Raw genomic sequence first — 27,858 nt, forward strand, 5'->3', positions numbered from 1 at the left:
GGGGTGGAGAATGCCACTGAAAGGACATGGGGAAAACAGGGGTGGAGAAGGCCGCTGAAAGGACATGGGGAAGACAGAGGGGGGAGAAGGCCGCTGAAAGGACATGGGGAAGACAGAGGGGGGAGAAGGACACTGAAAGGACATGGGGAAGGCAGAGGGGGGAGAAGGATGCTGCCTGACAGGACATGGGGAAGATGGTGGGGGAGAAGGACACTGAAAGGAAATGGGGAAGAGGGAATGGGAAGAAGACGCTGGCAGGGAAGAAGGCAGAGGTGCCAGACTATGGGGGGAGCGGAGGGAAAAAGATGGGTGCCAGACCAATTTGGGAGGGGGGAGAAAGGGAGAGGCACAGTAACAGAGCAAATGGAAGACACAGAGAGAAGAGAGGCAGTGGATGGAAGGAATTGAATGAGAACATGAAGAAAGCAGAAACCAGGCAATAAAGGTAGGAAAAAAATTCTTTTTTTTTTTTTTTTTGCTTAAGGATAAAGTAGTATATTAGTTGTGTTGATAAAAATTTATAAACATTAGAGGCTCTGGTAGAAACCCGTTTACAAAGTATGTATTCTTCCCAATTAATATTTCCAAATTAATAAAGTCTTTTTGCTTATTTTTAAATGGGTTTCTACCAGAGCCTTTAATTCAGTAGCATAATTAAATGAAATAACTATTTCTGTAGTTTATAGGGACGGGCGGGGACGTAGGAGATTCCTCGCGGGGACGTAGGGGATTCCTCGCGGGGACGGGTGGGGACGGAGGGATTCCTCACGGGGACGGGTGGGGACGGGTGGGAGTCCTCACGGGGACGGGTGGGGACGGGTGGGACTTTGGCAGGGACGGGTGGGGACGGGTGGGATTTCTGTCCCCGCGCAACTCTCTACTCCATTGAGAAAATTACCATTTACCCCTACCCTCTGTTTTCTATCTGATAACCAATTTCTAATCCACAACTAAACTTCGCTACCTATCCCATGACACTTCAATTTTCTCAGGAGCCTCTTATGAGGAACTTTATCAAAAGCTTTCATGACACTTCAACTTTCTCAGGAGCCTCTTATGAGGAACTTTATCAAAAGCTTTCTGAAAATCTAGATACACTATATCAACCAGCTCACTTTTATCCACATGTTTATTTACACCTTCAAAGAAGTCAAGTAAATTTGTGCGGCAAGATCTCCCTCGGCTGAACCCATGCTGACTCTGTCTCATTAAATCATGTATGTCTACATGTTCCACAATTTTAGTTTTTATAATCATTTCTACCATTTGCCAGGCACCGAAGTGAAGCTTACCGGTCTGTAATTTCACGGATCTCCCCTAGACCCCTTTTAAAAATTGGCATAACATTGGCCACCCTCCAATCTTCAGGTACTACAGACAGTTTTAGTGACAGGTTACAGATCACTAACAGCAGGTCAGCAATTTCATGTTTGCATTCTTTTAGTACCCTGGGATGTATACCATCCAGTCCTGGCGATTTATCAGTTTTTAACTTGTCGATTTGGCTCAGTACATCTTCCAGATTCACCGAGATTTCTTTCAGTTCCTCCGCATCATCAACATCTTTTAAATATTGAAAATCTGTATCATATCATCCTTGTCTCTTCTTTCCTTCAGGGTGTATATCTTTAGGTCATCTTATGACACAAACCCCATACTGTTTTCATCGCTTTTCTCTGAACCTCTTCAAGTCTTTTTACATCTTTAGCAAGATATGGCCTCCAAAACTAAACACAATACTCCAAGTGGGGTGTCACCAACAATTTGTACAGGGGCATCAACACCTCCTTTCTTCTGCTCATTATACTCCTTCTGGTTCTAGCCACCATATGTCTCATTGTTTTGTCATCTTGAAATCCTTAGAGACCCCATCACTCCAAGATTCTTTATACATTTTTGGCACCTAACTGGTGACACTGTCTTTGTAGAATTATCCCCTTAATGTGCTCTTATTAAAACGCTTAAAGGTATAAGATTGGTCCATTAGATGGCAGTAGGACGTTTACTGCTGACTATAATTGGGATGTTATTTTGAGAATCAGGCCCTTAGGCCCTGATTCTCCAAAGTGCGTCCCGACTTTAGGAAGCTGTAGGCGTCCTACAGCTGTCTAATCAGCCAATCGGGATGCACGTTTTTTAAAAAAATGCTCCCCAGGCAGGCCGCCTATATTGAAGGTGCCTCCGGGAGCCTAGGGAGACCCGCAAGATGCCTAAGCTCGCCTAAGGGCCTTAGGCGAACCTCGGCGGCCCTACACGTCTCCCTAGTAGAGGAAGAGACGCTTAAAATGTAGGCCAGCAAAATGCTGGTCTACATTGTAAATAAACGCGGCCGCTATACTTATGGCAGCAAGGGATCTCCCTGCTGCAATAAGTATAGCGGCCGCAGTCGCGGCCGCCTGTCCCATCACCGACAGGAGGATGCCCAATCCTCCTGCCGGAACCCCCCTCCCCACAAACTGGTAATCGCGGGCAGGAGGATGCCCAATCCTCCTGCCGGAAAGCCCGACGACCCCCCCAAACTAACCTCCCTCTCCCAACTAACCTTTACATGTTGGTCGGCTGGACGGGTCTTGCTGCCGTACAGCCGATGGGCCCGCCTCGTGGAAATGAGACGGGCCCGCCCCTTCCCGGCCCATCCCCACTAAATCTAAGGCTTGATTTGTCCAGGCTCTAGAAGCCTGGACCAATCAGGCCTTAGGCATAGCGGGTCCGCCCATCCCCATTAATCCTAAGACCTGATTGGCCCAGGCTAGGCACCAGGCTAGGCACCTGGGCCAATCAGGCCTTAGGATTAGTGGGGATGGGCGGACCCGCTATGCCTAAGGCCTGATTGGTCCAGGCTTCTAGAGCCTGGGCCAATCAGGCCTTAGATTTAGCGTGGATGGGCCGGGAAGGGGCGGGCCCGTCTCATTTCCACGAGGCGGGCCCGTCGGCTGGACGGCAGCAAGACCCGTCCAGCCGACCAACATGTAAAGGTTAGTTGGGGGAGGGAGGTTAGTTTTGTGGGGGGCCATCGGGCTTTCCGGCAGGAGGATTGGGCATCCTCCTGCCCGCGATTACCAGTTTGGGGGGAGGGGGGTTCCAGGGGGGTTCCGGCAGGAGGATTGGGCATCCTCCTGTCGGCGATTACCAGTTTGGGGGGGAAGGGGGTTCCAGGGGGGTTCCTGCAGGAGGATTGGGCATCCTCCTGTCGGCGATGGGACAGGCGGCCGCGACCGTGGCCACTATACATATTGCAGCAGGGAGATCCTTTGCTGCCATAAGTATAGCGGCCGCGTCTAATTTAACCCGATTCTCTAACCGGCATCTGTACCATGGACGCCGGTTACAGAATCGGGGTTTAGTGTAGGACCGATTCTGTATAGGACACCTCCTGGGCGTCCTATACAGAATCAGGGCCTTAGTGCACACTAATTATTAGTGTACTTACCCCCTCTTTCACAAAGACATGCTAGTAGCTGCCACGCAGCTGAAGCCTCAATGCCCTTTAAATTCCTATGGGCTTTGGGGCAACTACCACAGTGGCAACCACTAGTGTGGCTTTATAAAAAGGGGAGTTAATCTATTAGCACATAAGATCGAATGTACCAGTTTATGGTTTAATAAGCGTCCAAATAACTTAAAAACAATAATCTTAGAAACAATCCACAAAGAGTGTATATAGTCACAAGTAACCCACAGGATAGAAACCAAATAATGTATACAATAAAAATGACCCAACACGGGCTGTGTTTCAGCAAAATAAAAATGCCTTCCTCTGGGGTCTTATCCTTGGCTATCTTGGATATAAAAACATAAAAGTCACATAAAATTCAAGTAGTTAAGAGGCTAAAAACAAGCAGCACAGCTCACATGTCTACAACGTAGGCTGGTGTCATGACTGTATACACACTTTGTGGATTGTTTTCAAGATTTTTTTTAAGTTATTTGGACGCTTATTAAACTACAACTGGTACATCCGATCTTCTTTTCCACAATATTTTTGTTGTTTTGCTGTTTCATTTCCTTTGTGGAACCTTTTGGTACTATTTGGGTTTTGCTGTTTTAATGCATTAGCACATCATGGTAAAAGGACCCCTGCCTATTATGCTCCATTCTATTATGAAAAATAGGTGCCTACTTTTCTTAATAGAACGGACACTAAATAGGCATGCTCTTGGTGCTTAAAAATAGGTAATCTCTTATAAAATTACTCTCCATACATGCATTACAAAGTTCTAAAGTGTTAAAAAATTAAAATTTTAAAAACCCAAATATATGAAACAAATCAAAATAAGTCCAAAAATAGAAAATCCCCGATGAGCTTAAAAATTTTGCCCTGTGCATATCACTAAAAAATCTTCATAGTTCCATAACATTAAATTTTCATCACACCTATTCTCTCTCTCTCTCTTGTCACTTTAGTGAAAGTATAATAGAGCCTGCTGATGGTATTCCTGTCTTCAAGAAATGCTGGGACTTTGACACTTACTTGAATGCTATTAATGCTTCAGTGGATGCTGAAATTTTTCTCTACCCTTTGTGGATTGAAGAATACTTCACTTGGGCTGGATTTAAAGGTTACAATCTTGTAATACGGGTATGTCTATGAAAATGTCTTAAATGCTGCACATTGCTGCAGTTTTAAATAGACTGACCAAAGCTGTATAGTGTAAGTGAAAATCTGTCATGCCATAAGAGGAATGGCCCCAGATCCATGCCAAAAATATGAGTAGGTCTAAATAGGGTTCGCTAGGGTTAATCAAAAATGGAGACCAGTGTGAAGACTGGGCTTTGACATGGCAAATGGGCATCAACATGGCAAATGAGGTTCAACTTGGATAAGTGCAAAGTGATGCATGTCGGTAACAAAAATCTCATGCATGAATACAGGATGTCCAGGGCGGTACATGGAGAGACCTCCCAGGAAAGAGACTTGGGAGTTCTGATCAACAAGTCGATAAAGTCATCTATACAATGTGCTGCGGCGGCAAAAAGGGCGAACAGAATGCTAGGAATGATATAGAAGGGGATCACGAACAGATCGGAGAAGGTTATCATGCCGCTGTACCGGGCCATGGTGCACCCTCACCTGGAGTACTGCGTCCAGCACTGGTTGCGTACATGAAGAAGGATATGGTACTACTTGAAAGGGTCCAGAGAAGAGCAACTAAAACGGTTAAGGGGCTGGAGGAGTTGCCATACAGTGAGAGATTGGAGAAACTGGGCCTCTTCTCCCTTGAAAAGAGGAGACTGAGAGGAGACATGATCGAAACATTCAAAATACTTAGTAGATAAAGACAGACTGTTCACACTCTCCAAGGTAGGGAGGTAGGGCACTCTCTAAAGTTAAAGGGGATAGATTCCGTACAAACGTAAGGAAGTTCTTCTTCACCCAGAGAGTGGTGGAGAGCTGGAATGCTCTTCCGGAGTCTGTTGTAGGGGAAAACACCCTCCAGGGTTTCAAGACTAAGCTGGACAAGTTCCTACTAAACTGGGACGTACGCTGGTGAGGCTGGACTCATTTAGAGCACTGGTCTTTGACGTGGGGGCCCCCGCATGAGCGAACTGCTGGGCAGGATGGACCACTGGTCTGACCCTGCAGCAGCAATTCTTATGTTCTTATGTTTAGCCAAAAATATTATAATGCCTCTGTATCACTCCATGGTGTGACCTCACCTTGAATATTGCATTCCGTTCTAGTCAGATTTTTGGCTAATGATTGAATTGCGGAGTATCCGTTTGGATTTTAACTATGTCGACAAATGCAAGTTGATGATAGACTGAACGTAGAACTCCTAAACTCTGAGGCCTTTTCCTGAATTAACCACGCTATTAGATATGTGATATAGAGATTAATGGGACTACTGAGTATTGATTCTAGACCCCCCTATTTGAGTGAATTACTTGCTATTGGGAGTATACTGGTTGTCTGTACCACTCAGTTAACTACACCTTAAGATTTTACGATTCAATTCTAGTCGCCATATTTTTAAAAAGATATAGTGGAATTAGAAAAGGTTCACAGAAGAGCAACTAAGATGATAAAGGAAATGGAACGCCTCTCATTTGAGGAAAGGCTAAAGAGTTTAGGGCTCTTCAGTTTGAAAAAGAGACAGCTGAGGAAAGATTTTATTGAGGTTTACAAAATCCTGAGTGGTGTAGAATAGGTAAAAGTGATTGTTGCAGTTCTCGCCTCATCTGGGTAGGTAGAACCAATGTTTCAGCCATCATACTGTGGCTTTCTTCAGGGTGTGCTGTGAGGTCTCCAATTTGTCTTTAAATAGCTGATTGGCTGGGGCTTGAGGTGATTGAGGCAGGAAAGCCCATTTGCCACAAATTTTGAATTTTGGCAGGAAAGTCTGTTGGTTACAAATTTGAATTTTGGCAAGAAAAGCAATTTTGAATTTTGTTGGGAAATTGGTCACAGCTTTAAATTCTGGTGGGAAATAATCGGAACTGTCCTAATTAACTTCTAGCCTCTTTCCCCCAGAATTTAAAGTTGTGACCAATGGACTTTCCTGCCATAATTCAAATTTGAGGCAGGAAAATCCATTGGTCACAAATTTGAATTTTGGCGGGAAAGTCTGTTGGCTACAGTTACCTCAAGTCCTTAGATTTGAGGACCCAGTATACAGTATATGAGGGTTGTTTGAAACATTTGGTAAATTTCCATGAGATGGCACCACAGTGCATTAAGTGGCATCACTGTTGGCTAGCTTCATTCTTCAAACCATCTGTGACAGTTTCAGCCAGATGTGATGCATAGTTAACATCCTGCAAATTAAAAAAAAAAACTGTGTACGTGATGGGTGTCACAATAGTCTGTCAGCCAGAAATGCACACAAAAGGATATTTCAATGCAGTGTTTAGCGATGATTAATCACAATCCTCACACACCCAAGTCAAAGCAGTAGTCAAGGCAGTGTCCATCGACTGGTGAAAGTGCGCCAAAGAAGGCAAAGATCATTTTGTCAGCTGGGAAGATGGTGACTACTGATTTTTGTGATTCCCAAGGAATAATCCTGATTGACTACTTGAAAACAGGTCAAACAATAACAGGAGCCTATTATGCAGCATTGTTGGACTGTTTGAAAGATGAGTTGAAGGAAAAACGGCCAAATGTGGTGCACAAAATGTGCTCTTTCACAAGGACAACATCAACCATTGCAATGGCAAAATTGCATGAAGTGGGCTTTGAATTCATTCGTCATCCTCCCTATTCCCTGGGCTTGGCCCCATCCAACTTTTCCTGTTCCTGAACTTAAAGATTTGGCTCAGTGGGAAGAAACTTTTGTTGAATGAGGATGTCATTGATGCTGTCAATGAATATTTTGCAGAGTTTGACGAAAACTATTTTTTTGATGGGATGAGAAATCTAGAAATTTGCTGGACTAAGTGTATAGCCAGTGGCGTACCTAGCATATGTGACACCCGGGGCCCATCATTTTTTGACATCCCTCCCCCCCCATCCATACCAAAAATATGTTTTTTAGTAACAATCCACATTTCTGCTTTAATCATCTTCTCTTTGCTCTCTTCTTTCTATACAGCGTTTGTCCTCTCTCTCTTCCATGCAACATCTGCCCTCTCTCTCTCTCTCTCTCTCTCTCTCTCTCTCTCTCTCTACCGCTTCTATCTACTTCCCACATTCTCTCTGCCCCTTCCATCTACTGTCCACCCTCTTTCCCTTCCATATGGCATCTTCCCTCTCTCTATGTCCCTTTTCTCCTTTGCACGATTCATTTCAGCTTCACCTCTCTCTCCATTTTTCTGTCTCCACCCCCCTCCCCTATGCAGTGACGGGTCAAAAGCGCGCAAGGACAAAGGCGCGCGGACAACTAAGCGCAGGGCTTAATCGCGCTGAAGAAAACCCATATTTTAAAGGGCTCTGACGAGGATGTGTGGGGGAAACTTCCCCCACTCTACTTAATAGGGACCGCGCTGACTCACGCTGCCATGTTGGGAGGGTGTGGGGGGTGTAACCACATTATATTGAAAACTTAACTTTTCCCTAAAAAAACAGGGAAAAAAAGTTTCCAGTATAATGAGGGGATTGCAAACCCCCAAACCTCCCACAACGCCAGCGTGATCTCTATTAAGTAAAGTGGGAGGGTTCCCCACCAACAACCCCCGTCGGAGCCCTTTAAAATACGGTTTTTCTTCGGCGTACTGAAGTCCTGCGCTCAGTTGTCCGCGCTCGGTTGTCGGCATGCCTTTGTCCTCGCGCGCTTTAGACTATGAACCCCCCTATGCTTTGGCATCTCTCTCTTTCTCTTCCTTCCTACTCCACACCATGGTGTGGTATCTATCTCCTTCCCTTCCCTCCCCCCATGCCATGGCATCTCTTCCTCCCCCTCCATGGTCTGATATCTTTTTTCCTTTTTTCCTTTCCCTTTTTCCTTTCCCTCCCTCCCATGGACTTGGCATCACTGGTTCCTCTACCTTGTCTTCCTTCTCCCTTCTTCCCTCTCTCTCTCCCCAATTGGGTGCAGCAGCAGCATTTCTTTCCTCCCTTCCCTGTGCAGCAGCAGCATTTCTCCACCCCCCCTTCCCTATGCAACAGCAACATCTCTTCCCTGCCCAGCATGTCTGGCCGGTTCCCCTGCTCAAAGCCGCGGGCATCTACAACTCACGCGATCCACGGTTGCGTCAGAAGCCTTCTCTCTGATGTTAGAGGGAATGCTTCCGACGCAGCTGCGGATCGCGTGAGGAGCCAACGCCCGCAGCTTTGAGAAGGGGAGCAGGCCAGAAGTGAAACAACCGCTGGAGGGAGCCTATTTGCGTTGAGAGCAGCGTGGGGCATTCAGCATAGCTCCCTGCACTAAAAACCACTATTGCGGTTTAGTAAAAAGGGCGGGGGTATTTGTCTATTTTTGTATAGTTGTTACTGAGGTGACATTGCATAGAGTCATCTGCCTTGACCTCTTTGAAAAAACCCCCGAATATAAATGATCATTTTGACTTTTTGGGCTTGCAAGCTACTTTTAAAATGAAAAAGTCAAAATGATCTACCAACAATAAAAACACAAAGCACACTGTATGCAGAGAAAATGTTAATTATCATTTATATTCGGGGGTTTTTTCAAAGAGGTCAAGGCAGATGACTCTATGCAATGTCACCTCAGTAACAACTATACAAAAATAGACAAATACCCCCGCCCTTTTTACTAAACCGCAATAGTGGTTTTTAGTGCAGGGAGCTATGCTGAATGCCCCACGCTGCTCTCAACGCAAATAGGCTCCCTGCGCTAAAAACCACTATTTCGGTTTAGTAAAAGGGGGCCATAGTGCAAAATATAGACAGCAGATATAAATTCTCAAAACAGACACATTTTGATCACTAAATTGAAAATAAAATCATTTTTCCTACCTTTTTGTCTGGTGATTTCATGAGTCTCTGGTCCTTCTGTAAAGCCAATATTTCTTTCTTTCTGCCTTTCTTTCTCTCTCCCCCTGCCCCCCCTCTTTCTTTCTGCCTTTCTTTCTCTCTCCCCCTGCCCCCCTCTTTATTTCTGCCTTTCTTTCTCTCTCCCTCTGCTTGCCTGTCTTTCTCTCTCCCCCTGCCCACACCAAGCCATCCTGCCGATATCCCCACCCCCAAGCCAGCAGCCAATTTCTCTCTGCTCCTTCCCCAAGCCAGGCCAGGCCAGTTCTAATGGGGAGGACAGCGATTGGCTGGCCCAGAACTTCCTCTCCGACATTAGAATTGACGCCGGAGGTGAAGTCTTGTGGGCTCTGCACCTTTTTCCCCGCCCACCAGCCTGCGTCACCTTTTGCCTCCACCTACCACACAGCAGGCCGGCAAAGCGCAACCAATGAGAGGAGACTTAACTCGCTCGCCCACCAGTGAGCCCGCGTGATGGATTGAAGTCGTGTTGCTGGCCAGGTTAAATTCGCCCTGGGGTTTGGAGATCGCCTCGCTAGAATAACTCTTTTTAGGAGCCGGTGCCGGGATGCAGTGGTTAGATGGAGCGCTTTTTCATAGGGAGGGTGGCCGACTGTGCAGCCCCTTGGGGCGTGCACCCGGGGCGGACCGCCCCCCCCCCCTTGGTACGCCACTGTGTATAGCCCTCACAAAATGTGTTTAATTTGCTTTTCTACCAAACTTTTGAAGCAACCCTTCACAGCCTGAAGAAAGCCACAGCATGATGGCTGAAATGTTGGTTCTACCTACCCAGGAGCAGTGAGACCCAGACAACTGCAACAAATATGACACCAGCTGAGGAGATCTAAGAGAACAGGTACAAGTGAATCAGTTTTTTACTCTATTAAGAATTACAAAGACTAGGGAACATTCAATGAAGTTACAAGGAAATACTTTTAAAACCAATAGGAGGATATATTTTTTTTGACTCAAAGAATAGTTAAGCTATGGAACTTGTTGCCAGAGGATGTGGTGACAGCCAGTTGCATAGTAAGGGGGGACAGAGGGATGGACTGCCCTGGGCGCCGTGTTAGTGGGGGCGCCAGCACCTCTCTGCCCTTCCCCTTCACTACACCACACTTGCACCATCCCTTCCCCCACCCCTTACCTCTGTAGATCTTTGCTAGAGTGGGCAACTTCTGCCTGTTGCTAGCGCCAGCCTGGTTCCCCTCTGAATCACTTCCAGATCATGTGGTCAGGAAGTGATGTCAGATGATCCAATGTTGGTGTGAGGAGCATGCTGAAGAAGCCACTTGCACTGGTGAAGATTTAGAGGTACAGGGGAGAGGGAGATTGCGAGTGTGGAGTGGGTGGGTGTAGAAAGAGCGGGTACATGGAGAGGAGGGCGCCACCTCCTCGGGCGCTTCCTATCTTTACTACGCCATTGGTAACAGCAGTTAACACAACTGGGTTAAACAAAATGGTTTGGACAACTTCCCGGAGGAAAATTCCATAGTCTGCTATTGAGATAGATATGGGGGAAGCCACTGCTTGCCTTTGGATTGGTAGCATAGAATGTTGCTACTGCTTGGGTTTCTGCCAGGCACTTGTGACCTAGATTGGCCACTGTGGAAACAGGATACTTGGCTAAATGGGCCATTGGTCTGACCCATATGGCTACTCTTATGTTCTTATGAAATGTCATGTGATGAACTGACAGAGTTATGAAGTGTCTCAATGATGAAGTGCCAAATGAAGAAATGTCCATACACCTTATGAACAACACCTTACAGGTATGCTGCAACTTATGCTTTAGATTGTGGATTTCACTTGGTCGACCCACAATATGAAATCTCTTCTTTAGCAATTCAGTTGTGGACTTATTTAAATGTTTAGTGTTGCTGTCTTGCTGCATGACCCATATTTGGCTTAGCCTACAGACAAATGGGATGATATTCTGTAGAATCTTCTGATCTATTAATGTTGCTGAGTATAATTTGTGCTAAAATAAAGACCAATCTGTTGGAGGGGGGAGGGTGGTCATAAATATTTTAAGTACTGTGAGAACAATTCTATAAAGAGGCACCTAATTGGAACCTATTCTATAAAGAAAAATGTCTTCTTTCCTTTATTCAATATTAGCATAGCAGGACACATATGCATGTACAGTATATTGTAGGTGTGACCACTTAAACCAGCCATAGAGCTCATGAAAATGCACCTAGATTGCTGGAAAACACATGTAAATTATAATATTCTACATCTTGGGATGCACTGGGAGGGGAGCAAGGCTTAGGGCCTTAGGCCCCTCACAGTTCATCCCAAGATGCACTGGGAGGGGGACAGGCCACCATTTTAAAGAGGCAACCCTATTGGCAGGAGGAAGTGGGCATCCCTCCTGCTGATGTTTACTCCAACATCTTCCCCCCCCCCCCACCCCTGGTACCTTTGGATGAGTGTTGAGTATGAGTGTGGGGCTGGGACATGTCATGGGTGTGTGAAGGAGTGTCAGGGTGTCTGGAGTGTCAAGCTCGGCAGGAGGAGATTCTCTTTGTGGGGGCTTGGGAGATCAGTGGGTGGAAGGGAGGGAGAGAGGAAATGGGGATCTACTACTACTATTAATATTTCTATAGCGTTACCAGACGCACGCAACGCTGTACAGAGTCACAAAGAGTAAGAAAATAGTCCCTGCTTGAAAGAGCTTACAATCTAAACAGGCAAGATAGACAAACCGGATGTCATGGATATAGTTAAGGGGAACGGTTAATCAGCAGAAGAGTAGGATTAAAGATTGAAAGCTATATCAAAAAGGTGTGTTTTCAGTCTGCTTTTAAACAAGGGAAGAGAAAGGGCTTGATGGACAAACTCAGGTAATTTATTCCAGGCATAGGAGGCAGCTAATCCCGCTAAAAGCACATTCTCCTGCAAACCATTAAACTTATATGATGAATAGCTGGGAGATAACTGTAGTGCAATCGATGGTAGTAAGAGCAGGAAAGGTTGATAACTACAAAAGGTAAATCATGCCAAACGAACCTGATTGAATTTTTTGATTGGGTAACCAGAGAGCTGGATCGAGGACATATGCTAGATGTAATTTACTTGGATTTCAGCAAAGCCTTTGATACAGTTCCTCATAGGAGGCTGTTGAACAAACTTGAAGGGCTGAAGTTAGAACCCAAAGTGGTGAACTGGGTCAGAAACTGGCTGTCGGACAGACGCCAGAGGGTGGTGGTTAATGGAAGTCGCTCGAAGGAAGGAAAGGTGACTAGTGGAGTCCCTCAGGGTTCGGTGCTGGGGCCAATCCTGTTCAATGACATTTGTGAGTGACATTGCTGAAGGATTAGAAGGAAAAGTGTGCCTTTTTGCAGATGATACCAAGATTTGTAACAGAGTAGACACCGTAGAGGGAGTGGAAAATATGAAAAAGGATCTGCAAAAGTTAGAGGAATGGTCTAATGCCTGGCAACTAAAATTCAATGCAAAGAAATGCAGAGTAATGCATTTGCGGATTAATAATAGGAAGGAACCATATATGCTGGGAGGAGAGAAGCTGATATGCACGGACGGGGAGAGGAACCTTGGGGTTATAGTGTCCGAAGATCTAAAGGCGAAAAAACAGTGTGACAAGGCAGTGGCTGCTGCCAGAAGAATGCTGGGCTGTATAAAGAGAGGCGTAGTCAGTAGAAGGAAGAAGGTGTTGATGCCCCTGTACAGGTCATTGGTAAGGCCCCACTTGGAGTATTGTGTTCAGTTTTGGAGACCGTATCTGGCGAAAGACATAAGAAGACTTGAGGCAGTCCTGAGGAGGGCGACGAAAATGATAGGAGGCTTGCGCCAGAAGACGTATGAGGAGAGACTGGAAGCCCTGAATATGTATACCCTAGAGGAAAGGAGAGACAGGGGAGATATGATTCAGACGTTCAAATACTTGAAGGGTATTAACATAGAACAAAATATTTTCCAGAGAAAGGAAAATGGTAAAACCAGAGGACATAATTTGAGGTTGAGGGGTGGTAGATTCAGGGGCAATGTTAGGAAATTCTACTTTACGGAGAGGGTAGTGGATGCCTGGAATGCGCTCCCGAGAGAGGTGGTGGAGAGTAAAACTGTGACTGAGTTCAAAGAAGCATGGGATGAACACAGAAGATTTAGAATCAGAAAATAATATTAAATATTGAACTAGGCCAGTACTGGGAAGACTTGCACGGTCTGTGTATGGCCGTTTGGTGGAGGATGGGCTGGGGAGGGCTTCAATGGCTGGGAGGGTGTAGATGGGCTGGAGTAAGTCTTAACAGAGATTTTGGCAGTTGGAACCCAAGCACAGTACCGGGTAAAGCTTTGGATTCTTGCCCAGAAATAGCTAAGAAGAAAAAAAGAAAAAAAAATTTTAATTGAATCAGGTTGGGCAGACTGGATGGACTATTCGGGTCTTTATCTGCCATCATCTACTATGTTACTATGACACTTATTATGTTACTACTGTGAATTTTACTGTGAAATGCATGTTATTCACCATGTTATTCACCATGTATGGCTTTCTATTGTTGCTTTTTTTTTCTAGATGATAGAGACTGATGATGATTTCAATCTATTGCAAGATGGATTTAACTACTTGGTTGACTTTCTTGACCTATCCTTTCCAAAAGAAAGGCCTTGCCGTGAGCATCCTTATGAAGAAGTAAGTGTGATGATAAATAGATTGAGTAACCAGTATTCTACCTGGACAAGCAGAAAAATCAATCTCACACATGGAAAGATATCACAAGGTATCAAAACTTAGAGGATGTCCTAGCAGTAGCTAACAAGCTTTCAGCTCTTCTGAGTATATGCTGAAATTTTCCACCCAGTGTGCTGCAGTAGCCAAAAAAGCAAACAAGATGGTAGGAATTATCGGTATTAGGAAAGGGATGGTAAATAAAACCAAAAATATTATAATACCTCTGTATCATTCCATGGTGTGACCTTACCTTAAGTATTGCATTCAATCCTGGTCGTATCTAAAGAAAGATATAGTGGAATTAGAAAAGGTTCAAAGAAGAGCAATCAAAATGATTAAGGGGATGAAACTCCTCTCATGTGAGGAAAGGCTAAAGAGTTTAAGGCTCTTCATCTTGGAAAAGAGATGGTTGAAGGGAGATATGATTGAGGTCTACAAAATCCTGGGTGGTGGCGAATAGGTAGAAGTGAATTGATTTTTTTTACTCTTTCAAAAATTACAAAGACTAGGGTCCCTAAGTGAAGTTACATGGAAATACCTATAAAACAAATAGGAGGAATTATTTTTCCATTTCAGTTAAGCTCTAGAACTCATTGCCAGAGGATAAGGTAACAGTGGCTAGTGGAGCTGTGTTTAAAAATGGTTTGGAGAAGTTCCTGGAGGAAAAGTCCATAGTCTGCTTTTGAGACTGACATAGGGGAAGCCACCGCTTGCTCTGGGATTGGTAGCATAGTTTACTGCCAGGTAATTGTGGATTGGCCTAAGCGGCTTTTGAGAATCGCACACGGGTGTCCTATATAGAATTGCGTCTGTCCTCATTGACAGATGCCTAAGCCCGCCTAACAACATGATTCTCAAACCAGCGTGCATATCACATGTGCCAGTTAGAAAATCAGGTTACTGCTGAGCTTATCGTGACAAGGGATTTCCCTATTGCGATAATTTTGGCGTCAACCCATTCCCTCCTTCTGGAACCCCACCTCCCCCACAAACATTGCCAGCAGGAGGGATGCCCAGTCCCTCCTGCCAGACACATACCCACCCCATATAGAGTAGACACGCTGGATGGTGTGAATAACATGAAGAAAGACCTGGCGAAGCTTGAAGAATGGTCTGAAATTTGGCAGCTAAAATTTAATGCTAAGAAATGCAAGGTCATGCATTTGGTCTGCAAAAACCCAAGGGAACGGTACAGTTTAGAGGGTGAAGAACATATGTGCATGTCGGAAGAGCGGGACTTGGATGTGATTGTATGTGTTGATCTTAAGATGGCCAAACAGGTTGAAAAGGTGACTGCGAAAGCTAGAAGGATGCTAGGTTGCAGAGGGAGAGGTATGACCAGTTGAAAAAAGGTGGTATTGATGCCTCTGTATAAGACTCTGGTGAGACCTCATTTAGAATATTGTGTACAATTCTAGATGCCGCACCTTAAAAAAGATGGAGTCTTTCCAGAGGAAGCCTACTAAATGGTGTGTGGTCTTCGTGATAAGGCGTATGAAGATAGACTTAAAGATCTCAATCTGTATACTTTGGAGGAAAGGCGGGAGAGGGAAGATATGATAGAGTCGTTTAAATACTTACGTAATATAAATGTGCATGAGTCACGTCTCTTTCATTTGAAAGGAAGCTCTAGAATGAGAGGGTATAGGATGAGGTTAAGAGGTGATAGGCTCAGGAGTAATCTAAGGAAATACTTTTTTTTACAGAAAGGGTGGTAGATGTGTGGAACAGTCTCCCGGAAGAGGTGGTGGAGACAGAGACTGTGTCTGAATTCAAGAAAGCCTGGGATAGGCAAATGAAATCTCTTAAGAGCAGTGTCTCTCAAACATTTTTAGCTCTGGTACACTAAACAGAGCAAATGTTTCTCGCGCCAAATTATAATCAAAATTATAAAATTGCAATTCCAACAAAAAATTAAACTTGAGAGTTATTTATTTAAAGTTCTTTAAGCTACTGCATGTGGGTAATTGTAACAAAGGTGAAACTAAAGTACCGTATATACTTGAATATAAGTCGAAACCCCCTTCCCCCCCAAAAAAAAGAGGAAAAATGGTTGACTCTAATATAAGTTGGGCGGCTTAATATTCAAGTGCCCTGCCAGGCTCTGCCCCCAGCCTCTCCCTGCCAGGCATTGCACCCAGCTGCCTTCCTGCCAAGCACTGCACCCAGCACCCTTCCCTCCCTCCCGCTGAGCAGCTTCCTTAGTTGTAGAGAGTTAAGCAGATGTACAGAGTCACGAAGGAGACAGTCCCTGCTTGAAAAAAGCTTACAATCTAAACAGAGAAGACACAAACATGATGCCAGCCCACCCTGCCAGGGTGGGGGATACACTTGGGATGGGGAGCAGTGGGGAGTAGGGTTGTGGCTTTCTGACATGGGGCCTGCAGCACTAATTTCTGAATGGGTGGAAGTAGGGACTACAAATGCCAGAATGCTTTGGGATGACTGGCCATGGAATCTCCCTCCTGGAAGGGTCCATCCAATGAAGTTACTGCTTTTGGGGGAGGGGAAAGAGTGGTGTCTCTCTGATGTATGAATGTGGGTCCATGAGCTCCTCATGACAGGTAGGAAGCATCCAGCGCTTCCTACCTGTCTGGAAAAGTTTGCTCGTTCGGGTGCGTAAATCCATCACGTCAATAAAGTTAAGTGTAAGGGGAGGAGTTACCACCCTCTCACTTTCCCAATGAGTCTGTCTAATTGGCAGGGGTCCTGGGCGAAGAGTCTCGGCCTCTGTCCAATGGCACGGGGCTGGGGCGGTGCGGCTCATTTTTTGTCCGATAGCGAATGGAGAGGGGTGGAAGCAAGAAGGGGCTAGAGGGGGGAGGCTCGTTTTCTGGAAACCTCACGCAATTAGTGCTGACCAATAAGAGAGGTGGACGGTGGGAGGCATGATCAACATTTCCTCTTCAGTTACCAATCAGAGGCTGTGGCCATTGGTGGGCTGCGTAGCTGTTTGTGTGGTGTGGGGGCGGGGCGGAAGCATTCTCTTGGCTTTTCCGCCAGGGTTCCTGCTTGTATCCCACCCTGGAGTGATATCGCTGTAGCTACAGAGAGCCAATGGCCGCCAGTGAGCCTCGTTGTTCTGACACGTCCGATGAAGTTGTGTGAGGTACCTGCAACGACGCAGGGAGGGGAGCAGAGTGTAAAGCCTGCAATAATTCTGGGAGGGGGCGTTGGCTCGAATATAAACCGGGACCCTCATTTTTGGGCCAGTTTTTTGGCCCCAAAATCCTGGTTTATATTCGAGTATATATGGTAGATAGAATGGAATTACTAATCAATGCGACGGATGTGCTTGTTGAGTGCAAATTAATTCAAAATTCAGCTCAACAGTTGACAAGCAAACATGCATTTCATCATCCACCATCTACAGTTCTCTTTTTTAAAAAAAATTTAGGCCCTCTTCTATTAAATTGCACTAGCAGTTTTTAGCGCGTTGAGCCACGCTGAAGGCCCGCGTGTTAAACCCTACCACACCTTGATAAAAGGAGCCTTTAATATTAATTACTTTATTATTAATCCATAAAAAGTTAATATTATATCTCCTAACTAGATCTCCTTTTTCTATATTTATTCAATGTTCAATATTTATTTCATTTAATTCCTTCCTATTTAAATTAATGAATCTATACTTCTTAAAGACCTTCTCAATTCATTAATATTGCATGGTTGGGACTATCATGTAAAGACCACACAGTTCATTTCAATGCTCAGAACCAACAGAGAAAAAAATGTGCAAAACTTTTAAAGTGCACTGGTACTTCAAGGTGCTTCAAAGTAGAGAATGACACGGTGACAAAATTCATCACCGTTACCGTCCCCGCGGGTAACTGCGGGAAACCATCTTCATATCATTTTTTAAGGAGAGAGGGAAGAATTAGAGTATAATTGGGCACAACCACTGACCCGCAAGCTTTGCTTTGAAGAATGCTGGTGTAGAAGGACCGAGGTTGAAATAGACACTAGAAAATGACATGGGATTATTTCCTGCGTTTATCCGCGGAGACAGGAACGGTGATGAATTTTGTCACCGTGTCATTCTCTACTTCAAAATGCTTTATAAAAGTGCTATAAATGTTTTTAGTTATGGTAGGGAGGAGGGGTTCATGTCAGTGATGTAAATAGGAGTAAGAGAAAAGAATTTCTTTCTCTTGGGAGTGAAAATTTGGTACCTCGATGAAGTCACTGGTACAGATAAAGCAAGTACGTATATTTATTTATTCGCTTTTTTAGGCCGTCCTCCCAAAGGAGCTCAGAATGGTTTACAAATTAAGGTGCTCAAGCATTTTTCCTATCTGTCCCAGTGGGCTCACAGTCTTATCTAATGTACCTGAGGCAGTGGAGGATTAAGTGACTTGCCCAAGGCCACAAGAAGCAGCATGGGATTTGAACCCACAACCCCAGGGTGCTGAGGCTGTAGTTCTGTAGGTTTTCTTTGTGTAGGGATCTTGGTTTCCAATCTGTCTCTCTCACCTTTTGGACCCCTTTTTGATGAATATTGTGGCTACTTGGTTACAACAGGGAGTATGGAGGGGTAGGGGTTGTGGAGATTATGGTTGATTATTTTCCGAGAAACAAATTATTTTTGTTTTACCTCAGATGAAGTAGGTCAACTTAAAGATATTAGTGAAATGGTATTTGACTCTATTCTTAATATTTATAAAGGGTCTTAAAGCTGAATCACAATGCTGAGGGCTTTATGGTCAGGTTGGAATACTGTTTTATATGTGGTAGAACTGTTCTGTTGTTACCTGTTTATGGAAACAGGTGCGAGATAAATTCACTGCTATTGTTGATCTGCCTTTGGATTTTACACGAGAGCTTTGCCTGCCTAATTATATTCCTGACTCTCTGCTCTTGGATAGAGGTTCGAGTTCTAATCAGGAGCAGAGTTACTAGAGATGTTGCCTGTATGCACCTTGGCCAGTCATTGCTAGATCTTGGAAAGATGTTTCACCTCTCTCTACACATGGCATCAGCCTACATTGTCGTCTTGTGAGCTGTTCTGCTTTTTTATAGCATCTTAACTACTTGGATGTTTTGTGAATTTTATGTTTTTATATTTAAGACAGCCAAGGCATTTTTATTTTGCTGAAACAGGGCCTGTGTTGGGTCATTTTTATTGTATACATTATTTGGTTTTTATCCTGTGGGTCACTTGTGACTGTATGCACCCTTTGTAGATTGTTTTTATGATTATTGGTTTTAAGCTATTTGGACACTTATTAAACTACAAACTGGTATATCCGATCTTCTGTTCCACAATCTTTTTGTTGTTTTGCTGCTTCATTTCCTTTGTGGAACCTTTTGGTGCTATTTGGATTTTGTTGGTGGATTTTTTTCCTCCACCTCTATGTACCACAAGATGGCACCAGAGACTTAAATATGTACTTTTAATGGAACATCTGACAGTTATATGTCAGTTGAATAATCCTGAAATTTGTTATGGTCTAAAATACAGTCAGGCTTGGACCAGAGGGATTGGAGGGTTTATTGTGAGTGTATTGTCTGGGGGTAGGGAGCTGTTATGCTATACATTGCTCTGTTTCAGTTATATTTGTGTAGATTTGTTGAAAACATTTTAATAAATTTCAAGTTTCAAAAAAAACTCCAATAGAGGCCAGCACTGATCATAGATCCTTGGAACAATCTCCTTCCAGAAACCCCCCAACCAACCCAAGACATCCCCCGGCAGTCATTCCACATAGAGGGGCAAATTCTATAAATGGTGTCCTATCTGTAGGTGGCAGTAGGCATCCTACCGTTGTCTAACCAGCCAGTCGGGATGCACATTTATAGAATTTGCCCCTCTGTGTGCAATGACTGCCGGGGGTTGTCTTGGGTTGGTAGAGGGGTTTTGGAACGAGGGACTGGGCATCCCTCCTGCTGGGGGATGTCTCAGAGGGGGGGGGGGTTCCAGCAGGAGGAACTGGGCATCCCTCCTGCTGGTGGATGTTTTGGGTGTGTGGCAGTAGGAAGAATTGGGCACTCCTTCTGCTGTGGACATTCGAGGGTGGGGGTGGCTTCGGGGGTACCAGCAGGAGGAACTGGGCACCCCTGCTACTAGTAGTCTTTGCGGGGGGATCAGATTCTCTGCCGCTAAACTGAATGCAACAGGGAGATTCCCTTCCCGCCGGTTAGAGAATCGTGGGCTTAGGCATCTGTCCGTGAGGACAGACACAATTCTATACAGGACACCTGTGTGCGATTCTCAAAAGCTGCTTAGGCGGCTTCTAGGACCGGGCGTCTTATACAGATTCTGGCCCAGAGTGTCCAAACAGTGTACAATGATTATATAATTCAAGTGTGCGATCCAAATGCAAAACAACTTTTCAAATTCAAACACAAAAAGCTTTTGTAACAAATTTGAAGTGCACTTATCTTTTTTTTTTTTTTTTTTTTTTTTAATTTCATTTGTTACAAATTGTATAACAAACTCAGGAATATCCAATTTCAACCATCAACATAAACATTACAAAAAAGAAAAATAAAATCATTCAGCGATCTAGCCCACATTATCTGGCCACAAGTACCTTTCCTTTAACAGGTTAAATCTATATATATATAAAATCGGAGGTATGTATGTGTGTGTGTATGTGCCGCGATCACGCAAAAACGGCTTGACCGATTTGAACGAAACTTGGTATGCAGATCCCTCACTACCTGGGATGATATGTTCTGGGGGTCTCGCGGCCCACAACTCTATGATGCTTGCTCAAGGCTGGGTTCACCCAAGAATTTATATGTTCTTGCTCCAGGAGGTGAAACTAAAATTGTTGTTTATAATCACGTTTTGCGTTAGTTGTATTGTATTCATTTTGTCAAATATTTCACATTATAATTTGAATATTGTACTTTTTATTAAGCTGTAAAAAAATAATTTCATTCACCACTATAAAGTATCTTTATTTTAATCCTTTTACAGTGTTATTGCTATAATTAAATACCCGTGCAACGCCGGGGCATCAGCTAGTTTAGTATAAAGAGAACACATTTTAAATTCTACGCAGGCAGAATGTGGCACCTATAAATTCTTCAATTATCCTCCCTAGTAGGAAAATAAAAAACCCCAAAATATTAATTCTAGGATACTGTCTGAACCGGTTTATCTTTTAGAAAACCTTCTAACTGGACTGGATCTAGGATGACATATTTATCACTTGCATATGAGATAAGGCATTTACACGGAAATTTTAAGAAGGTCATACCCACCTCTAAAGCATTAGGCCTGAGTGCCAGAAACTGCTTCCTCTTCATTTGAGTCTGCTTAGAAACATCAGGAAAAATAAGAATTTGTTGGCCACAAAACAGAGCATGTTTTTTAGTAAAATATAATTTCAAAATAGTTTGTTTCACTAGTTCTGTTTTGAAAACTATTAGAAGCGTAGCACTTTTGTAATTGTGTCTTTAGATGACTCAAGAAACAGAGAGATCTAAACTGGGGAAACTAATTTATCAATTTCTCCCTCAACTCCCTCCTCCCTAGAAGCGCTCGGAACATAATAGAGATTATCAGGTTGAAAAGTATCCACATAAGAATATTGCAAAATTTCTTTCATGAAGTGCACTTATCTTAATGCAGGTCCTGGGTTCCAACATGGACTATTCAGGGAACCCAAACAATGCAGGGAACCCAACAATGCAGTTTAAGAAGTCCAGAAAATAAACTGTGGTCTCTCACTCTATGTATAAAATTCCCCAATAGTTCATAGCTTGTATGTGGGCATTCACATGAGCAGTGTTTGGGTAAAGTGTATGTTGGCAACGCATACATTTATATACATACAGTGGCATAGTGCGGGGGGGGAGTCAACCCCCAGCGCCGTCTTGGTGAGCACGCTGGCACTCCTTCCCTTTCATCTCTATGCTGCACGTGCGCCTTCATTGCCCCCACCGTATCTCTTTCTCTTTATCAGTGCAAGCAGCAGTTCAACCTGCTGCTCATACCAGCATCATCTCTTCTTCTGATGTCACTTCCAGGAAATGATGTCAGAGGGAGAGCCAACCCTGGCGCGAGCAGCAGGTTGGAGTTGCTGCTCGTGCCAGAGAAATTAAGAGGTACAGGTAGGAAAGAAATGCATGCGCGTGGCAGGGGGGAACAGGGTTGGAGAAGAGGGTGGGGGGAGGGGCACCACTGCCCCACTGTCCCAGGTACCTATCACCCTCACTACGCCACTGCATACATACCTAATAAAATAGGTTATGCACATATCGCAGGAATATAGGTGCACACATTTACACTAGCTCTATGCCTGTTGGCAGTGCTCATGCCTAAGTGTGTACTCAGGGATAATACCCTATTACACTGTTCTTCAACCACCGGTCCGCAGACTGGTGCCGGTCTGCAGGAAATTTCTGCTGATCCACGCAGGGCCGGCGAGATTGATTAAGTTCAATTTCCTGCTGGTCCGCGCAAGATCGACAAGATATTTTTAGCTGGTCCGCGCTGGGCAGGAGAGATCATGGGGAGCCTCCGACAGTGGTTTTCTCCCCTCTGCAGCTCTCCTTTACTTCCCAGCGCAGTGATTCACGAAGGCAGCCTTGGGGCTTTTGCTGAGTCGCTGCTGTCTCTGATGATGCAACTTCCTCTTTCGTCAGAGGCGACGCGACCCAACAAAGGACCCGAGGCTGCCTTCCTGAATCGCTGCATTGGGAAGTAAGAAGAGTTGCTGGGAGGGGAGAAAGCCACTATTGGAGTCTGGGAAGCTGCTGGGCAAGGGAAAAAAAAGGGACAACTGCTACTGGAGAGGGAGAAGTAGAGATGCTGCTGGGAGGGGAGGAGGGAAAGAAGTCTGGGAAGCTGCTGGGCAAGTGAAAAAAAGGGACAGCTGCTACTGGACCTGGAGGGAAGCTGCTGGGCAAGGGATAAAAAAGGGACAGCTACTACTGGAGAGGGACAAGGAGAGATGCTGCTGGGAGGGGAGGAGGGAAAGGAATCTGGGAAGCTGCTGGGCAAGGGAAAAAAAAGGGACAGCTGCTACTGGAGAAGGAGAAGGAGAGAATCTGCTGGGAGGGGAGGAGGGAAAGGAATCTGGGAAGCTGCTGGGCAAGGGGAAAAAAGGGACAGCTGCTACTGGAGAGGGAGAAGGAGAGATGCTGCTGGTAGGGGAGGAGGGAAAGGAATCTGGGAAGCTGCTGGGCAAAGGGAAAAAAAAGGGACAGCTGCTACTGGAGAGGGAGAAGGAGAGATGCTGCTAGGAGGGGAGGAAGGGAAGAGAGTTATTGCTGGACAAGAGGAGGAGGGAAGGGAGAAGGAGAAAAAGAAGGAAACAGCTGGCAGGGAGATTAGAGGAGGGGAAGGGTAGAGACAGGCATGAGAAAGTAGAGAAATTGATGATGGGAAGGGGTCAGCAGAGAAATAAGCAGAGAGGGACAACGATGCTAGATCTGGTGTAGGAGAGATAAAAATGAAGAGAGCAGTGAAGCTGGAATGAATCATGTAAAAAGGAGAGAGGGGGCACAGGCTGGATGGAAAGGGGAGAGGGGCATAGAAAGAAGACAGGTACCATATGGAAGGTGAAGAGGGCAGACAGTGGATGGAAGGGGCAGATGCTGGATTGAAGAGACAGAGAGGGCAGATGTTGGAGGAAGAGAGTGAAAAGAAGATGAAAGCAGAAACCAGAGATGACAAAAGGTAGAAAAAAAATAATTTTATTTTTATTTTGTGATTAGAATATATTAGATTTGAAATATATATCCTGCTAGAGCTGATGTTAGACATAACTGGGGACTGCAAAGCCCAGGCAGTGCTTCTTTAGCTTCCAGCTGGCTTAGGGTGCTCTCTGACCAGGGGGCAGTTGTCCTAGTTGCATTCCCCTAACACTATTCCTATCATGTGTGACTGCAGTATTCTGTTAGCATGATATTTCTGTGTAGCATTCTGTAATAATTTGGCTTGTTCAGTTTTCTTGATAGTAGAGGGGATATATGTGAAGGGGAGGGGAGACAGGGGTTTTGTTGGTCCTTGCTCTATATATTTGTATTTATAAAATCACAATTGTACAGAATATTGTTTCTTTTTATACTTTAATAAAATACATTCAATATAAAATTATAACTGAGGCTTGTACGGATGGGATCAGATGATTTGCAGGGACCGAGCTCACGGAGATGGGGCGGAAATGGGGTTTTAAAATTTTAGTCTTAGTAGCTTGCCGGTCCACAAAATACTTCTTTTATTTCTGCCGGTCCACGGGTGTAAATAGGTTGAAAAACACTGCCCTATTACATCAGTATTCTGTAAAGAAAACTAAGGGCTTTTTTTACTAAGCTGCGCTAGCAGTTTTAGCGCACGCTGAAATGCTGCATGCGCTAGATGCTAACGCCTCAATTGAGCTGGCATTAGTTTTTCCGCATAGCGCAGGGACCAGCATGCGCTAATCTGCAGCGCGCACTAAAAACGCTACCACAGCTTAGTAAAAGGGTCTCAACAATCTTAGATCTCTATTGAAAACCCCTACACCAGCTTGGGACCTCAATGTAGTTTTGGATCAATTGATGAAAGAGCCCTTCGAACCACTGGGTTCTTTCTGCCTCTCTAACTTTCCTTTCCTGGAAGACTGTTTTTCTTGTAACGCTCACATCAGCTAGAAGAGTAAGTGAGCTCCAAGCCTTGGTCACGTATAATCCTTATTTATAATTTTTTTCCAATCAAGGTACAGCTATGGACTCATCTTAAGTTCCTGCCTACGTGAAATCAGATTTCCATTAGAGAATGACACAGGGAAAAAGTCTGTCCCCATCACCGCCCCGTCCCTGGCTCACCGTCCCCTTCACCACCCCGTCACCGCCATTCCCTTCACCGCCCCGTCACCACCCCTGCCATCCCATTCACCGCCCCGTCACCGTCCCCGCAGCATCCATATAAGCCTCAGTACTGCGAAACACCATGAAGACAGAAGAGAGTCCTGCCACTACTACTACTGCACTGAGAATCTGTTTCAGTGCCTCTGCCCTGTAGTAAAAACAGAACATAAAATAAATGAATTGAATTGTCCTCCCTTGCAATGACGTATCCCCCATGTTCACCTATAACTCGAATCAGGTCAATTGTGCACACTAAAAATGCCCACCTGAGCACATAATCATGCAGATGCTGCAGTACAATGAGCAACAGGAGGATCTGGAATGTGAGCGCTGGCAGGCAGTGATAGAAAAACAGCAGACACCCGACCGATTGCAGCGTTCCGCCATCTCCCCTCCCTCCACCTCACCTTAGATGTAGAGTATGCCGGATTTCTTTTTCGCCCAGCCACACACGCGGCTGCTCATTTGTTCAATATTCTCCTCTGACGCAACCGGAAACAGGAAGTTGCAGGAGAGGAGAAGATTGATCAACTTGAGCAGCTGCGCGTGTGCGGCTTTTTGAACACGTGCAGCTGGGCGAAAAAGAAAGCCGTCATACTCTACATCAGAGTTTTTCAACCTTTTTACACCCATGGACCGGCAGAAATAAAATAATTATTTTGTGGACCGGCAAACTACTAGGACTAAAATTAAAAAACCCCGTTTCCGCCCCATCTCCGCGAGCTCGGTCACCTCAGTAACTATAGAAAAATAGACAAATATAGTGCAAAATATAGACAGCAGATATAAATTCTCAAAACTGACACATTTTGATCACTAAATTGAAAATAAAATCATTTTTCCTACCTTTGCTGTCTGGTGATTGATTTCATGAGTCTCTGGTTGCGTTTCCTTCTGTCTGTGTATCCTTTCTTTTATTTATTTATTTCTGCACTCAGGCCCAAGAATTGTCCCTTTCTATTCCCTCCCTCTTTCCTTCCTATGTCCTTAGTGCCCCCGGTGCCTCCTTCCCATGTCTTTAGTGCCCCCAGTGCCTCCTTCCTAGTTCCTATGTCCTTCTCACTGCCTTCCACACTTTGTCCCACCCCCACCCCCGAAGCCTGCCTGCCTGTCTACCTCTCTCTCTCCCTCTCTAGCCATAGCCAGCCTGCTGCGTCCCTGCCGCTCAAAAAAAAAAATGCCTCCCTCCTTCCTTTCCCCTGCTCTTACCGCCATGCTGCAGCTGCTAAAGCCAACAGGAAATCTTTCCGACGTCAATTCTGAAGTCGGAGAGGACGTTCTGGGCCAGCTAGGCAGCGATTGGCTGGCCCAGAACGTCCTCTCCGATGTCAGAATTGACGTCGGAAAGACTTTCTGTCAGCTTTAGCAACTGCAGCAGGGCGGTAAGAGCAGGGGAAAAGGAGGGAAGCTTTTTTTTTTTTTTTTTTTGCGCCTGTCCCTTAATCTTGCCGGCCCTGCGCGGACCGGCAGAAATTTCCTGTGACCGGCGGTTGAAGAACAGTGCTCTACATCTAAGGTGAGGTGGAGGGAGGGAGATGGCGGAACGCTGCGATCGGGCGGGTGGGGACCGCGCAATCCTTGATTGCCTCACTGCGGAGACAAGTCCATTCACTGCTCCACGGGACCACTATTTTTTCTTCCCCGTTTCGGTGGGTTACCCGCGGCTAGCCGCGGGTAACAACCACCGTGTCATTCTTTAATTTCCATCTTAACCAAACCATCACTTTGATTTCCCTTTTTCCACTGCCACATGACTCTGAGGCAGAGGAAAGACTTCATTCCTTAGATTGCAGAAGAGCACTGCTTTTTTATCTCAAAGCAACTTCCCATCTTCGGAAATCTTCTCAATTATTCATTTCCTACAATCCACCTACCTGTGGTCAACCAGCAACTAAAAGAGCCATTTCGTCTTGGATTTCATGTTGCATACATTTTTGCTACACAAGAACTCAGCTCAATTGGGACCCACAAGCTGCAAGCTGCAGCAACCTCAATTGCAAACTTGAGGTCCATTCCAATCCAGGACATTGGTAAAAGTATGTACATATGACCAGGTAGCTGCTTTGCAAAACACTACTGCTTAGACCAAAGTTTAGCTCAAGATGTTCGCTTTGGACAGTCAGTTTTACATAACCTTCCCTTGCGCTTCTTCAGCTTGGGACTCACCATCAAGTGGGGCTGCATATCCCCTGCCTGTCTCCGAAAAAAGCAAAGCTGCTTACCTGTAGCATGTGTCTCCTCTTTTATAGCTAGGAACAAAACTTACAAGAAGAGGGGAGAGGGGCTTGTGGAGTAGGGCAATCCTGTACATGCTCAGTAAGCTCAAAAGCTTACTATAGCTAGGGGAGAGTCCGAACTGATTGGCTCAGTCAGAGACTTCACCATCAAGTGTGACTGCATTCCCCTGCTGTCTATGGAGAACACTGTTACAGGTAAGCAACTTTGCTTTCTGTTCTTATGTTAGGCACACAACTGGAGAGACTGATAGGAGTGAGTTGTTGCTGCATTTTTGGACATAGTTGCTTAATGTGATTTTGCTTTTTGTTGTATAACAGATCAGGAGCAGAGTCAGTGTCATACGTCATGTAGTCAAGCAAGGCCTACTCTTTGATGACCTGTACATTGGCTTTCAGATCCGACTCCAGCGTGATCCCGATGTATACCACCATAAGTAAGTCATTATTCTCTATGGCAAGTACAGCTCCACTGTGCTTTTCATGCTTATAATATCTGAAATGTTGGAAAGAATTACCGTATTTTTTGTTCTTTTTTTTTTTTTTAGTTCAAAACTGTTTATTGAGTTTTCAATGTACAGAAGAGAACAAGAACAAAGATGAATACAAATACAGTTCATGGTGTATAACACAGTCATATACATATACATATACACATATACAAATATACTGATGAATGTATTAATACTAAGTAATACTCTAGAATAGTGTCAGTAAATATCAATCTCAATTTCATTATTCATGTCTGAGAT

The 27,858-nt window shown here is 44.8% G+C and overlaps 1 protein-coding gene across 1 annotated transcript in view; it reads left to right on the plus strand.

Annotated features, from left to right (window-relative positions):
- LOC117355695 (cytidine monophosphate-N-acetylneuraminic acid hydroxylase-like) overlaps positions 1–27,858 on the plus strand; it is a 102,593-nt gene that overhangs the window by 72,347 nt on the left and 2,388 nt on the right. Inside the window, exons 10-12 of the mRNA XM_033934623.1 lie at positions 4,405–4,579; positions 13,911–14,027; positions 27,428–27,543. Coding sequence (XP_033790514.1) covers positions 4,405–4,579; positions 13,911–14,027; positions 27,428–27,543 — 408 coding nt within the window. The remainder of the gene's footprint in view (positions 1–4,404; positions 4,580–13,910; positions 14,028–27,427; positions 27,544–27,858) is intronic.

The sequence above is a fragment of the Geotrypetes seraphini genome, chromosome 2, assembly GCF_902459505.1.
Source record: "Geotrypetes seraphini chromosome 2, aGeoSer1.1, whole genome shotgun sequence".
Lineage (NCBI taxonomy): Eukaryota > Metazoa > Chordata > Amphibia > Gymnophiona > Dermophiidae > Geotrypetes > Geotrypetes seraphini.